The following is a 16,590-nucleotide window of genomic DNA, read 5'->3' on the forward strand; positions in this document are numbered from 1 at the left end:
ACGTTATGGGTGCTTTTAGCTGAGCATCGGGCTTAAATCACTGCCTGTCTCTGAACCAGGAGTGGGGTGGGGGTTGTGTGGGGGTTAACTCACATATGGAAAATGCTTCAGCCGGGGCCAGATCTTGTCTACACTGGAGATCTTTCGTGTGATAAGTTTACAAAAGGTGTTCATTGAGCATCTAGGCATGCATTTATTGAAGGTGTTTTATGTTGCCGGTTAGTCTGCTTCAAACACATTTTAAAGACTTTCATTCCCAGTCTGGGCTACTTGTAATATTATAGTGCTTGTATAAATGAGAAGCACTAGTGACCTATGGCTTGATTAGTTACTAAGTAATTATCTCTTCAATAACTTACAAATGAAGCTTATCTGATTTAAGCATGTCTGTGTCATAACTCACAAAATGAAATTTAAAGGCAGTTTGTTACAGTGGTGCAACATCTAAGTACAGGTATGTCTTATTTTACAATTATGCTACATATAATTCTCCTGTCATTTCCCTTATGAGCAACATATCTGGATCCCATGATACTAATGTGAAGGCAGATATGAATGTAAGCAAGTGAACTAGGTACATCTGACCTGTAACACTGAAATTGCAGATTTTAATTACAGCATTATCTTCCCACTCAGATGAGGCAATAAGAACAATTGCACGTTGCAGTCTTCTCTTGGCAGCACTGTCTTCTATTTAAGCTGAAGATCTGGAAAGCCCACAAATAAAACAAGAAAATCTGAAATTAAAGCAGAGAAGTTTTATTGTCATTATTTATTTAAGCCGAGTTACTGGGCTAAAATCATGCCAAGAAGAAAGCAAGCTAAATTCAATAATGAAATTTATATCTAACTTTGTTTTTGTTAAAATGAACTGGAGCATAGGCAAAGATTTCTGATTTTCCTTTACATTCATTTTCTAACCTTTAGCGTTTATTTGGATTCTTCTAGAAGCCTCTTTTCACCCATGAGCTGTACATTACTTAGAGATTCATAAGGGTCTTTGAGTGTAGAGTTTTTGTACATTGAAATCAGCCTTAAGAAAAGGTCTCAGAGGCTAACAGCCCTAACACTACCAAGAAGTAGAAAGACATAGTTCCGTGCTGTTTATGTCATGTGTGCTTATCTTTGAGATGTTTTTCATGTTGCATTTCTAAGGAGGAGGACAGGTTGGCAAACAGTTACTCAGTTACTGCCTGGCACAGCAGGCAGATTTTGCATTCTGTCCTCTAAGACAGTGGTATGAGAAGAAAATGGTCTTGAATATTCCTTTTTTCTTTCTTAACACTGCCATGACTTAGTTAAAAGTACCTGATGCCATTGTTATCATGGGAAGAATAATCTGGAGCACATTTTGCCAGGTTAGGAGACTTTCTTTCTTTAAAAAGACTTTGTATGAAAACTTCTGGTAGCATACAGTGAAGCTATTAATACAAGAATGGGACAGAATTCACATTATACGTGCAGACTGAGCTCTCCTGGCCTCACATACAGTACATTACATTCTATATGTTAGTTCATCACTGTAGCAATTCTCAGCCCAACCATTGCTAAAATGCTTTTAATGTGCAATCTGTGCTGCGTCACTAGAATACCACTGGGATACCCAATCAATTTAGCAAATAAGAGAGGAAGCGGGGGAGGCTGTGGCTTTAAACATTTGTTAAAAAATCACATGGAGAACTTATTTACTATTGAATCCAAGTGATCTTTTACACTGGTCAAAAAGGCAAAGTTAGATCCACTTGTAACAGAAAGTTTGTTTTGGAGACCCCTACTATTAAAACTATATACATTATTACTATTTGAAGGGGACAGAAGGGTGGGGAAATAAGATTGTTTCAAAATGTGGGAAGACTCTTTATAAGCCTTGAGTACCAGTCAATAAAAAAGGTTTAAAGAAAATTAATTTGACAGATCTGTAGAAAGTTTGTCTTCTAATGTAAACCATAATGACTACATAAGAGCTCTCAGGGGTGATTCATATTTCCATTGGCATATAGGCTAGCCCTGTGCCTTAAAGGTGACACCTCTTCTAACTGGATTTAAGTGTTGTTTGAATGGCACTGGCTGAAATTAGAGCTGCTGACCTTTCACCAAATGCCATAGTTCAGCATCTGAGCAGAATAGTAGGTAATATTGCAATTGGAGCTGAAGATGGACACCGTGACAGCTGAAATTTTTCCATCTCACTTTAAGAGATATAGCTGGCTCTGGAAGTGGAATTATAGAACCAGCTGATTGGAAGATTTTTCCTGTAGTGATTAAACAAGGATTACTTTCAAATGTGATGTATACATGACAGATAAAAACCCTACTCCTAATATGAGCATGCTAACTATAAAATGTCAATCTACAGGCAAAATCAAAACACTAAAAATGGAACTAGTAAACACAGGCAGCATTGCCTTCCTTTCTATAACCTTTATCTGCTGCCAGTGTTGTCTTAAAAGTAGATGTACGCTGCCCAGGCATTCCCAAGGTGGTTGAGGGCAGAATACAGCCAAGGAAATACTTTCAGTAGATGAAGTGTCTGCTGTAGATACCTTCTGTCTGCTGTTAGGTTGTGTCAACAGATTGGTGAGGCACTGTAGTCAAAATTGAAATATGAAAGCCACAGAAAAGCTGGGAGGACCTCTGACTATGCTCTTCTTTGTGTAATAAATAAAAAAATGTGTCCAACTAAGGCTCTGGAGACAGACTGAATTAAATACTTAAAATCTAATAAGTTAGGCATGGCTAAACTAACTTTCAGCCATGTGCTTTGCTCTTGGAGTAACATCCAGGACCTCAGAGAGATTTAGAGTCCTTCTTAGCATGAACTCTACTGTAGCTGCATTGGTGAGCTTGGACCCTTTGAAAGCGTTACTGGACATGTGCTAGAGCTAGCAAATAGGGAATTGCTCAGGATAGGGGTTATGCCAGTGATCCTTCTGGGACACCTTTCAGTGTGCGAGGTAGACCACTCCTTACAGTTTCACTTATCGTCAAAAACTGAGAGGGACTTGCTCTTTCTTTCAAAATCATGATGAAAAGACAAAGCAGATATGAGGATTACATTCTTTCCTTTACGAAAGCGAGGGCTTGACTGTGTCCAGTGGTCGGGTGCTCACCAGGACAGAGAAAGCAGCTCTGGTCCTAACACAAGCGAGAGCCTGTGAAGAAGAACCCAGGCCATGGGATCCCCCATTGCAGCACACGAACCCCGAGGTCTCTCCCACGTAATGACACAGCTCTGACAGGTCGTGGTTGGTAAACACTCTCCTTTCACACTGGCGCTCAGCCTGGCAGTAAGGGCACCCTCCTGGGAGATGGGGGCGTGAATCTTCTCATGGAAGGGAATTGGGACAGAAATTAGAAAGTATACAGCATGGCAGCTATCACTGCACTTTGTGGGATGCCTGATTTTGCAGATGCGTATCGGGCAAAGTATGTAAGCAATGGACTTGTTTTCCAGACCACGATTCAGCCTACAGAGGAGCTAGATATTGTGCTGGGCCTGACTAGAGCCTTCATGATCTTAAAAACTAGAGGACAAGTAGAGTGGAGCTGAGTGGAGATTTTCAGGACTGTCCAAATCCTATAATGGATCAGGCCCCCAAGAATCATATCTTCATTAACAGGGTCTCATTGGAAATAGCCTTCTCAGCAGAAAGTATGCCCTCCGACCCCTCTCAGAAAATCCTCCTCCCTTATCACTTTGGAGAACACACCTATATACACCATTTAAGGTTTGCCAGTGTGCCTGAAAAACACCAAAATTTGGTCTATTTCAGAATAAGGGCCTTCAGGATTTTTTGAGTGCGAGCCCTCAGAGATCCTTCATGCCACTGCCTCTAGGTCCCTCCCATCCACACCCTCATTTCTTGTTTTACGTGAAAAACCAAGCTCAGACAAGCTATCTGCACTAAAATACACAGAGCAGTAAATCCTCCGATAGGCAGGTTTATGGCTCATTGTACCTGAAGTCAGCAACACTCAGACTGTGGGCTGCAGCGCTTGGGTAAGTGATCAGCTGAATTCTACTAAACAGTGAAATCCACATGTTTCTTTGTTCAAGTCTCACAAAGGTAAGGGGCAGTGAGAAAGGTTGGCAGATTTGGACTGATGCAAAAAAGCCTGTGAACTACAGCCATAAACTGTACCCAGACAGGTGGACAGTCCTTGTAGCTCTCAGGCACTAATGTCATGTTCCCAGCAGCATGCTCTGAATCAGCATATTAAATGTCAGCGTGCTTTGTGGGAATCTTCACCACTTCTTTCTGCTTGTGTAGCACAATCTTTCCTTTCTGTGGAAAGGTCTCCATACTCCCAAGATAACACAAAGAACATCTGTCGAGGATGACCTTGATTGATAGCAAAACAGAAACTCATCTTTTTCATCAGGCAAGCAAACTAATCTCTGGCAAAGAAGGCCAGCTTCATCATAGCAGAGTGTCCATGCGTTCTTCCTATCCAATTCAAAATTTCACAAAAGGCCCAGACTGAAAGGCAGTGAGTAACTTCTAGGGTCCAGAAACAATCTGTAAAGGTAGCTACATTAGCACTCACATTTGTTGCATAAGAATGAGAGACTGGTCTAGGAAAGGTCACTCAGTGTAAAAGGCTGCTGAGTCTTCCCACCAAAATTTTTTAGGAGAGATGGAATCAGGTATTTTAGTGATAGTCTGTAGCTCATTAGGGAAAGCTGAGTCCGCAGCTAGTCCCTGATTGCATCACGCTATTTTCTTGTAGCACAGTGGCTTTTGTGTAAATACAAATTATAAATGAAAAAGCAAACATATTTTCCCCTTGCTTTCACTTTTAATGCCTCCTTTAATGCAATCTTTTAATGCCTTTCATTGCATAATGAAATTACACAAGACTTCCCTTTAAAAAAATGTTATGAAAATATGGCTCACTTGCTCTCCTGCTATAGAGGTCTGACAGCTCAGTCTTGCAGTATTGCATAGTGTATTCTTTGGTTCAGCTGTAAGGCATTTCTTCCTATCTGTATGGTCCCCGCAGCTTTACTTAGCTGAATGCTTTTTGACAATCTCAAGGTACTCCTTCACATCATCAGGAGACCCCAAGACAACAGGCACTCTTTGGTGGATATCCTCAGGCACAATATCCAGTACTGCTTGATGCCCTGTTGTTGCTATTCCCCCAGCCTTCTCAATAACAAAAGCCATAGGATTGCATTCGTAGAGCAGTCTCAGCTAAAAGACAAAAAACAAAGTGGCAATGTTCAGTTTAGTTAATGCTGTGAATCGTGAAATATAAATATATTTGACACTGATTATAGTATTAAAAACTATACTGACTAAAACCAGTCATCACATTAAATATTTCACATTTAATGTAAACTTTTGATTCAAGAATAAAATTGCATAGATTTTTCTTTTAAAAAACGAAGTAAATGCTGGAGTTGCCCAATTTGAGTACTTTCTCCATAGTTCATGTTTGCATTGTGCTCTTCTTAGAGGGACAAAGCTCATATGTAAGACACTAACAAAGCAGCAGACCATGCAGGCTTGTGTGGATGGGAAGAATAACACCGGCCTTGAGTGTGCCATTACTTTTCTCTAATGAATAACTGCATCTTATCTACAACCTGAAGCAATAATTTATGGACAATTGCAAAACAGATGAAAGGTCTTTGCTGAATAAACAGTCCCCTTGTTAGCCTGTACTGCTGTGATTTCTTCTACGTGACCATGGTCCTGCAGAGGTAGCCAAGCATAGTTTCTCCAGATGCAGTAGTGTTACCAAGTAGAAGAAGCAGATGTGTTTCTATTTGGCAGAGCTTTTCATATAGAGTACCCTACCTCTAGGTTCCTGCTATACTGGCTTACAATAGGAATCTCGGCCAAATGTGGGTTGTTTACAATGCTTTGTAACATGTCATATGGTTGGGGACAGTATGGTTTGGGCTGGGATGGTACAGAGGAGCCTGCTTAAAGGGGACATCCCTTCCAGTGTTCCTGCTCACATTTCATAATCTGAAAAAGTGTGGGGATAAAGAGAAAGCAGCACAGCTGAAACAGGTTAGCAGCAGCTTAAAACAGTCATCTGACAACAGGTTGTTGTCATTTGTGGCAGTGTGCATGGGTGGCCATCTCTGGACACTGGAGACGCAAGCCACCAAGGAGTAAAAATATGCTCTGGAGTCAACATTATATAAAATATTACTATGTTATAGTGAAATATCTATCTAACATAATGTTTTCTATAATTAGGCTCATTCAGGTTTACCTTTCCTTTAGGACTTTTGGCGTTAGCAGGGTATAGAAAGATTCCTCCATACACCAGTGTGCGATGCACATCAGCCACCATCGATCCTATATACCTCGCACCATATGGCGAACTGCCATCCTATAGAAAGATATTTAAATAAATGTAATCTTTGAGTAAGTCAGGTTAGGGTTGTTGTTTTTTTCTCCCTCTTCTCTCAGTGGTTTCTTAGTGGTCTTAGTGGTTCTCAACTCCACCATATTGCGATTCATTCATAATACTCAAAATAGTTTGAGAAAGTTTTGGTTTCCTCCTCATTTTCTAATTGGGAAATCCAAGAAAAAGGACCGATAGAAGATTACAGGATAGATTAGTGGCAGATCCAACAGTAGTAAATATTTCCCAGCTCCTAGTCAGGGCCCTGGAAAATTCTGCATTCCTAACAGCAAAAAGATCAAGTGCTAGGAAAAAATGCTGTAGTTTTTTTCCCACTGTAGCAGAAAAAAAAAAATCAGAAACCAAAAGAAGCAATCTTTCCTAGTTCTTCTACCCGTTTTTGTCATCTTCTGTAACTTTTTTGGTACAAAAAAGTTAAGAGTTGACTACTGTAATAAGTTCCTCATTATACTCCAAACAGTAGTATATTTTAATATGTCTTGATAATTTTAAATAATATAGTGGAATATTTCAAATATATTTTAATATCCAAATAAATAACACATTAAGCATGGCAAGATGCTTTCCTTCAAACTGTTACAATGAAAATAAAGATCAGTCTGTCTTCAAAGTAAGGCCAGGAAGCCAAGACTGGACACCAACAGTAAACAACAGTAAATGCTTATACTTCACTTAATACTTTCAGAAATGATAGAAGTAAGGCATTAGAACGGATATGATTTTATGGGCACCTCTCTGAGCTTTGGGCCTCCTAATACCAGGAAAAAACATGACCATGAAGCAGACCTTGAAATTACATGAGCTTTTCAAGTGAGAGGCCCCTCAGCACTCAGCTTTTGTTATCCCTTGGGATCCGATCCATTGCCACCCCCACACAGCTCTCCATCTATGGAGACGGACTCCAGCTGCAGTGAGGAAGTAGCAATCTATCTCACATGTAGATGCAATTTCTTCACCACCAGACCAGAGTTCTCCTCTCAACCTGACCGCACAAATTGCCTTTTTTGGCCTCCAGCCCTCTTATTTATGCCCAGTTAGGAAGGAAGACCACAAAAAAAAGAGAGGTGTAGTGCAATACTGAAGGATGGTGAAATGTCTGATCACGTCAGCTGCTATTCTAATTAGCAGCACAATCTTCTGAATCCTCTTTCTGTCTTAAACTTGGTATCTGAAATTAAAGTCCTACATACAGATACATTGTAAATAGGTAAGAAAAAGGAAAACAAGCTCTGGAACAGTACCTCATACATGAGACAGTGATTGATTGTAAAGTTGGAAGTTATGAGTGTTACTTGTCATCAAAAAGTTTCTTTGAAATATGATCTTTTACCTCAGGGAATTTCTTCTTTTTGAGATAGTCTGTGACTGCAGGATCAAAATATTTAGCATAGCCCTCATTGAGACTGTAGATATTTCCCTTCTTTTTGATTTTCACATCTCTATCGACCAAAATGAACTCTCCAATTGCCTGGTAAGAAAGCATATCAGTCTGTTAATTTTAATTGTGCATTTATTTACAAGACAAGAGAAAAACAATCCTATGTACAGTTTAGTAGAAATTTACAACAGTTGCCACTTTCTTCAAATAAATACAACCTTGAGTAAGGCACCTATGAAAAAGTGGATATTTTCAGTCTAGATGAGAAGTGATGAGCCCATAGAGTATGAACCCTGGTGTCATGGAAGCTTTTTCATACTACCATTCCCATTTCCATATAATTATTCTATGCCAAAAAATGCAGTTGACTAAATTTACTTAGCTCTCTACTCCTTTGCTAGACTAATAATAAAAGCACAGCTCTGAGTAGTTCAGGAATTGAGACTGTCAGTTGAAGCATCAGTTTGAACATCTCCAAATAGCTGTAGATATTAAAAAATTCCAGTTCCTCTTAGCTTAGTCCAACTGGAAGCCAGAAACATGGAGTCAAGAGGACTATTCCCTGTAACCAAGGGCTGGGCTATTTAGTACTCACTGAAGTAAATTTCCATGTTAGTGTTAAAACAAACAAACAAGCATGCACATACACTCAAATCTATGTTCTGAATAAAGATAAAATACATGTAGATACTTAATCTATTACTTAAAAGGGAACACCAAGTTCTATTTCCTGCTATATGATCATGACAAGTTCCAAAAATTCAGTGCAGGCGGGTGGCACACCCTGGTTAACTGACTACATTAAAGTGCATCACTATAGCAAATCTCTTTGTGTTGTGGTAAATACTCCTTTTATTTTAAAACTCCTGCAGCCAATGCAATCTAGAATGCCAAACACATCCACATGCTTTACTTACTCTTTTATACATCATGATGAGATCTGAAGACAAAAAAGATGGTTAAATATTTCTGCTTCTCTAGTTTACTTCAATATTAAGGTCTTAGCATTAAGGAAATGAGACAGACAAGTCTTAAGCGGCATTCTGCATTGCAGAAAACAGCTTATTTTAAATATCACATTATTTGACACACAGCATATTTTGCAGTGCTTCACTGACTTGGCTGTCTTCACTTTGTTGAATCACATGTAACACCTACCACCTACCTACTGCAGCAGTCGGGAAGAATGCAAAAACCACTTGATGCTACTTTTGATAGGCATTAAATGTATTTCATTTCTCCACAATAGCCTTGATTTGAAAATTGCTCCTTTGGTTGATTCTTTTAGGACAAATCATTCTTATAGACAGTGTCTTGATAGCTCCTCATCTCCACCCCCCCAAAAAAGATATTCTTACCGGATCAAGCATAAAACAGTTGACACCTCCAGCAGTAGTAGCCAGTACCAGCATCGTGGCACTCCCATAGAGAGCATAACCAGCTGCCACAAGGTTACGCCCAGGCTGTAAAGCATCTTTCCCAGAAGGCTCATCAGGGGACACCTAGAAGAGAAAGGATCATAGTCAGTTTTACTTCTTTTTTACAATTAGTACACAGCTGGACTCTCTTAGAGATAGGGATGGTCTTCTACTCCACATCCATGAAACAGCTGGTACAAACACTTCTATGCTCCACAACTGGGATTCCTACAGGACGTGCTACTACAAATTATATGGAGGAGAAAAATACTTTGGTCTGGAACTGTTCTTATATAAGCCCCACTGGAATGCAGGAAGCAGGAAAGGAGTCAGGAGATAATGTAGAGCTGTGTACCTCCTTGCAGGTGATGATGAACACTGAGGCAGAGTTGAAAAGTAAATAATGAAACATGACTCATGGAGTTTAGAGATGATGAAAACTACCTAGAATTTTTTTGTTTTCTTTTGATTCATGTAAAAATAAAGTTACTTTGAGGTGCATCACAACATACAAAAGATGACTGAAATGGACAGTTGGGTGTGTTTTGTCTGACGTACTTTTTCACCATCTTTTAACATGCAAATCCTGTATTTCAAGCTCCTCCAGACAAGGTTTCTGCATTTTAGAGTGAATTAAATACTTCAAATGCACATGCCATGTTTCAGCTCTGGTCTATATTTAAAGCCTATCCTCAGGCTGAAAAGACTATTAATATAGATGAACAACAAAAAAAAAAACCAGAAAGCACATTCCTCAAGTAAATGACAATTACTTGGTATTTTGTCTCAACATAATTATTCATTAAATCTAAGACCTATTTTGTTTGTAAGGGGAAATTCCTTTATTGGCTAATTAAATATCAGCTAGGCTTGCACATACACATATGTTTCTCACCTTCTAAGAGTAATCTTTATCCCTCACAAACACTTTATACAAATATCTGTGTAACAGGAGATCAAATTTAAAGTTGGCCATGAAAGTTTCCTTCAGAAATAAGTTTACTTGGATTTTATCAAATTTTCATATGCAATTATATTTCATCAAGAGCTGCATAAGTATGAAAAATAATAGTTTTTCCTCTCCTACACGAAAGTGTTTTACCTTTCTGTAGATGCCAAAGATGGTCCCAATGGAAACAAGACAGTCAATGTTAGATGAGCCATCTAGAGGGTCTATGCAGACTATGTATTTACCCTGGAAAATACAAAATAGGAAACAACTAGATTAGTGACATTATTTACCTACCTACACCAAATAAAAATATTTAAGTTGTTAAAGCTTCTCAGACCATTTCAAATCAATATAAACTAAGAGACTGTTATAGATTGTGAGGAAACTGAAATCTAATGTTTGAAATATTTTGGCCAACTGCATAAATTTCTGTCACAGAAGAAGCTGGGAAATTTTTAGCTGGAGTTATAGATGATGACATAGGAAAGCTGAAGTTTTGCTATATCATTTTAGAAAAAGAATCTCTAATGATTAGTTTACCTTTATGTATTTAATTAATGTTGAGCCATTTTGATAGACATCCTACAATATCTACCATTTGAGCTATGTTTTCTCATCCCTAATAAAACTGCCTTCTGAATTACAAGGAAAAAAAAAAAGACAAATTAAGGAAATCAGTCTTTTTTGTTTAGACCTAAAATTAAATATTACAAAGTAGCCTTAACACCTGACATTCACACACTACACATTTCACTTTACTGCACATTCCACTTTAAACACCTTAATGAAAGCCTATGCTCAGAAATGAACAGGTGCTCAGAGATTACCTTGCCAGTTTGTGGTCCTACAGTAATCTTTTCTAGGTTTATTTATTTGCTTGTTTGTTTTCAAAATGAACAGTCCCTGCTTATTGCTATATTAAGGATTCCTACCAATACAGAAATTGCCAATACAGGGAAAATAGCTGAACCAACTGTACCTTTCAAATAGCCTGTTTTTCCCTTCACCACTGACAAATTGTTACTTTATCCACAACCATTTTCATAATTATGTGTAACAATAGTATTTATTTGCTTTTCATTTGATTTTATCCTATATGCCAGAAACTTACTCAAGCCCATCAACACTTTATAGTGCTATCATATGGGTAAGTGTTCTGATAAAACCACCATATTAGTTCACAATTAGTATTTAAAAATAATAATAATTAACACTGAACCTCAATGATCTTTGAGGCTCTAAATCCATCTTTGTTCAGATCTAAAATGATCAAGAATTCAGTATTTGATCAACAAAGAAAACAGTATTTGATCTCCTGACAAAGCTACTCAAAACTTCACAGAAGAGCTTAACTGACTCAGAACATAGTTCCAGAGATCAGGAGGAATAGGCATGAAATAAGTTTCCCCAACAACAAGATGAAGGAGAGGGGAGAAAAAAAAAAGGGGGGCGGAGATGAATTCTAGAGAAGACTTTTTTTTTTAAGTCAATAAAGCAGTTTGGGGAGCAGAAATAATAGAAAGGACAACATCTGAGAGAGAGGAGCATACAAGAAAATATTTGTGTTTGCCAGTACTCAGAAAAATACAGATTCTCTCTGAAATCTTTAGCTCAGTTTTCATTTCTTACATTTGAAGACATAAATCTGTAATGGCTGATTTGAAATCATGTCTTGAGAGGTTTTTAAAGCTACTAACCCTTTTTTCAGCTTCTACTATAATAGCATCTTTGTTTTCTTCTGACACGATAACACACGTGCTGAAGGATGACTTGAGCATATTAATCACTAGATCATTGGAGAGGATATCCAGCTTCTTTACTTGGTCTCCTGTCACATTGGTAGAGCCAGCGATTCCATAACTAAAGCAAGGGAAAGAGAGGGCACTTTGTAAAAATGGGGTGCTATACCTCCCAAAGTTCCCCATTTCTGGCAGGCTTATGCTTGTAAAACAAACATTTCTTTTGGATGATATCTCAGTTCTTTGAGGCTCCTTTTATTTACCAGCTAATGGGTTCTTGCTGAGACCTGCTAACACCAGCTGTGGTAGAAGACGGTAATACACTGAACATGAGGAATGCAAAAAAGGAATCACATTTAAATAGTCCCTAAACTACAGACAAACATAGCCAGAGCAGGCTACAAAGACTAAATTATAATCATACCATTAAATTAGCTGTTAACTATAAGACTCAAATATTGCCCCTAGAACCTCGGCTGTCATAGCATAGCTGCTTTAAAAGCTAAGACCTCACTAGAAAGTTTATACTTAAAAAGTGACAATGAATCTGACTATACTAGTTATACTATAACTTTTCTACGTAATTTGCTCTTGGTTAACAATACCCTGTACAAATAGCTGTACAAACACTTTGTTCGGAGGTTAAATCAACATTTTTATGCTGTCATGTTTTTAGTTTTGATTTTAAGTTGTAACTGTTTCTTTTGGAATAAAACAGAGAAATACAAACGCCAAACAAATGAAATCAGCTATCTGATTTCCTGCTGGCTAGTCAGAATCAAACATTCAGCATGAGGAAGTAGCAGGAGAGCTTGTGATAGACGACTTTGAAAACGTACAAAACAAAGATAAAGGAAGTTTGGGTTGTGGATTATGTCATAAAAGAGCCCAGCTCTACACAGATGTACAGATGGCTTTTCTATACTTATGTGCAATGCATTGGTTAAACTGAATACTGAATACTGGTATTTCTTTTTCTTTTTTCTTTTCTTTTCTTTCTTTTTCTTTTCTTTTCTTTCTTTTTTTTTTAAATGGAGCTGACCATGCTACTTTAGGAATGTACTGCATTTGTTCAACTGAATGTATGAGAAAAAGTGAAGGACCCTGCAAAATTATCTCTCTGTCTCTGTTACGGTGGCTTGAGTGTTTTTCTGCAATGTTTTAGAAAATGTTGTACTTTAAATACTGCACTTTGGAGTGGGGGCAAGAGTCCTTGTGCTAATAGCAAAACCCCCACATGGCCAGATCTGGTGCCTGGCCTGCGGGGAGCACTGGGGGCAGCTGGCACCTTGCTCAGAACCTTGCACATCACAAGGGATGATGGTGGTGGCAGTGGTCCAGCTCCTCGGTGCCTTCATGGCGGGGCTGCGGGGCAACCCCAAAAAAGGGATCCAGCAGTCCCTGCTGGCCCGTGCTCTCTGATGGCCAGGGAGTGCATTACCCAGCAGTTCCCACAACACCAAAATGCCAGCATTGGTCCAAAAGCGCAGTTCTGCCGCGGGAGCTGTGCTTGACCTGCCCAAGGAGGCTTGCAAGTCCGAACCTGCCTGTCCCAGCACTGGGGGAGAGAAAAATCCACCTTCGAGGATAGTGAGGTCAGGAGAGCAGCACAAGTGTCGGACCTGTGGGCACCTCAGAAAAGCCACGGAAACACAGAGAGGAGGCACAAGGAAAGGGGCCAAGGAAGGCTACAAATCGGTGGTAGACAGAAATCCTACTCTTTGCTATTGGGACTGTAGCATAAAAGGCACAAGAAGGTGCTAGCATGTAGTGACTGTAAAATAGTCCCAAGCATATCAATCAGATTTGAAGTCAAGACAGTGAAAGATATCTTAAATATAGATAAAGTGAGACATTTTTGTTTGCTTCTGCAATTGCTTTTGTTTTGCACACTTCAGTCACCAAATCTTTCAGCTCTCTGATACTGAGGATACATTTTGCAGTAAGTGTTACCCTGTATTCCTAGAGGCATTTTGCTTAATGTATTTTCAACTACATGGTCTGTAGAGGCAAATTCATTTTCTTTCTGTTACATTTTTTGTTAAGTACTGAAGCGGCTCACATTTAAAGCCCTGATCAGCATACTATGTGGCTTATCAACAGTATGCAAAATACTCAGGGGAATCAGTTGCCCTAGACTGGTTTCGGTTATTTAACATTTCAAGAGCTCTCATTTCCTTTGGAAATCCTTCCCTCCCATTTTCCTCCTCCAGAGCAATCCCCCTCGGTATCAGCTCTGCCTGGCTGACTACAGACACTGCTGCTCCTTACAGAGACCGTTTCTAAAAGCCTGAGACTTCATGCTGTCACAGAAAAACTCAGGTTGCTAGGACACGATGTGACAAAAGAAAAAAAAACACTAAATTTGATTAAACTCCTTATAGCATGAAAATGGTGCTTTGCTATCAAGTTTGTGCCTACAACGAATAGCTCAGCCCTGTTTGGCCGGGCTTCAACTTTCAGTTGGTTTGGCCTTCTGGTCCGCAGCATTGAGCCCTGCTGGAGGTCTGCACGAAGATCTACCAGCAGCGGACACCTGCAAAAGACGGCATGCCTTTGCATATTGAAAAAGCGACGTAGTCCATTTCTGCTGGGGAGAAGCCAGAGTTGGGATGCTACGGGAGTTGGTTTGGGGGGTGGGGGGGAGGAAAGAGGATCGTGAGGGGAGAGAAGCGAGAGGTTTGGGGCTTCTTTTGGAGGCGCGAAGTGCCCGGTGGCGGTGGCGGTGGCGGTGGTGGTGGCGGTGCCGGCCGGTGTCACTCACAGGTTGGCGATGCCGGCCTTGCGCACAGCGGTGGAGATGGCCTTGACGGCGGTGCAGAGCGAGTTGAGCAGCTGGGTGAACTCGCCGGTGCCCCTGGCGCGCCGCCCTTCCTCCATCACGAAGCGGGTCATGGTGATCACGTCCGTGTCGAAGGCAGAGCGGTCCGTCATGGTGGTGCCGCTGCCGCTGCCGCTGCCGCTGCCGCTGCCGCCGCCGCTGCCGCCGCCCCGGGACAAGTGGCCCCGCCGCCGCCGCCGCTGCCGCCGCCAGCCCGGGCGGGGGCGGGGCTTGGGCGTCGGGGCGGGGCTTGGTCGGGGGCGGGGCCAGCAGCGACACGACAGCCGCGAGGGCACTGCCGCTGGCTCCGGCGCCCAGGAAGAGTTTTACAACAGGCCTCCCCTCCCCCCTCCAGCAAAACACTGTCTGGGAAGCAACGCAGCTCTCATAAATGCCGCTGCAAAACATAGCGGGAAACCCAGACCCTCCTGAATCTCACCACTTTCRCACCAGCCTCCCAAGCTGTGCAGTGAGATCAAACAGTATGTTTTGTTGCTGCTGTTCGATCAAAAAAATCCAGGCACATCTCAGTGCAATGCAATGTATCATCATAAAAACCCGTGTTTTCACAGAATCACAGAATGGTTGAGGTTGGAAGGGACCTCTGGAGATCATCTAGTCCAACCCCCCTGCTCAAGCAGGGTCACCTAGAGCACGTTGCACAGGATCGCGTCCAGGCGGGTTTTGAATATCTCCAGAGAAGGAGACTCCACCACCTCTCTGGGCAACCTGTTCCAGTGCTCTGTCACCCTCACAGTGAAGAAGTTTTTCCTCAGCTTCAGATGGAAGTGTCTGTGTTTCAGTTTGTGCCTGTTGCCTCGCATCCTGTCACTGGGCACCACTGAAAAGAGTCTGGCTCCATCCTCTTGACACCTTCCCTTCAGATACTTGTTAAGATACACGTTGATAAGATCACCCCTCTCAGCCTTCTCTTCTCCAGGCTAAACAGGCCGAGGTCTCTCAGCCTTTCCTCATAAGAGAGATGCTCCAGTCCCCTAATCATCTTTGTAGCCCTGCGCTGGACTCTCTCCAGTAGTGCCACGTCCCTCTTGTACTGGGGAGCCCAGAACTGGACACAGTTTTGCCAGATCCAAAACACTTTGGGTCACTAAACCGAAACTTTTGATGTATGGCAGAAACCAAGTTCTCTCTACATTTGATCCTAGATACACCCAACACACAATAATTTGAAAACTGCAAATATGGTTATGGATTATCCTTTTGTTGCCATGTATATTTATCGTATTACCCATCATTTTATGTCTGCATTATTTAAGGAGAAGAACCCAAGACATTTTGATTACTTTTTGGTAGAATACATCAATGATTTGGATAAGCCCAGTGTCATATCCCCAAATCCAAACAGCAGACTGAAATTGTTGCAGGTGGTGCTGAATGCAGGGCAAAAATCTTAAAAAAAACCATACACCTCTCTGCATGTACAAACACACTGTATGTCCATACATTGCTTATCTCAGAGGTATGTGTAAATGCCTTCTCCTCCAGGTGCACACAACTTCTGCCGAATTTAGGCATGCCCAAAAGTACACTCAGTCCTGAAAATGTTAGTTGTAAGTATCTGTAATGCTCCCCACAATAGGATATTTCAGTCTTTAGCAAGTGGTTACCAGTCCAGCATTTCAAAAGAGTTCCTGGAGAGGGAGATGGATTTGGGAAAATTTACCAAGGATTAGTATTAGCTCTTTCTTTAAGGTTAAATAATGCTTTACAGCAGTCCATGGCAGCTACATCAATCAGCATAACAGAGAAAGATAATAGCAGACATCCCATAAAAGTTTGGATGAGTGCACTGAAACTGGGTAGGACAGAAGAGCCTATGAACATATGACCCATGGTAACAGAAGAACCACTGATTTGGGACAATTTACCTT

At 40.7% G+C, this 16,590-nt stretch overlaps 1 protein-coding gene across 3 annotated transcripts; it reads right to left on the reverse strand.

Annotated features, from left to right (window-relative positions):
* Window positions 1–523: 523 nt before the first annotated feature.
* On the reverse strand, window positions 524–14,853 carry LOC112976829 (fructose-1,6-bisphosphatase 1). 3 transcript variants are annotated; one of them, XR_003257167.1, is made up of 8 exons: window positions 14,642–14,853; window positions 11,836–11,998; window positions 10,289–10,381; window positions 9,127–9,270; window positions 7,721–7,858; window positions 6,235–6,354; window positions 4,899–5,198; window positions 524–707 (listed from the first exon to the last, which is right to left on the reverse strand). XR_003257167.1 is itself a non-coding variant. In XM_026088511.1 (7 exons), exons 1-7 carry the CDS (start codon window positions 14,809–14,811, stop codon window positions 5,007–5,009), a joined length of 1,020 nt encoding a protein of 339 aa, XP_025944296.1. In that variant the 5' UTR covers window positions 14,812–14,853; the 3' UTR covers window positions 4,793–5,006. The 3 variants fall into 3 exon arrangements, 1 of the variants encoding a protein (XP_025944296.1); XR_003257166.1 differs by having other exon boundaries at window positions 524–737; XM_026088511.1 differs by lacking the exon at window positions 524–707 and having other exon boundaries at window positions 4,793–5,198.
* Between the last annotated feature and the right edge of the window lie 1,737 nt (window positions 14,854–16,590).

This window comes from Apteryx rowi, unplaced genomic scaffold (assembly GCF_003343035.1).
Source record: "Apteryx rowi isolate R43461 unplaced genomic scaffold, aptRow1 scaffold_77, whole genome shotgun sequence".
Classification (NCBI taxonomy): Eukaryota; Metazoa; Chordata; class Aves; order Apterygiformes; family Apterygidae; genus Apteryx; species Apteryx rowi.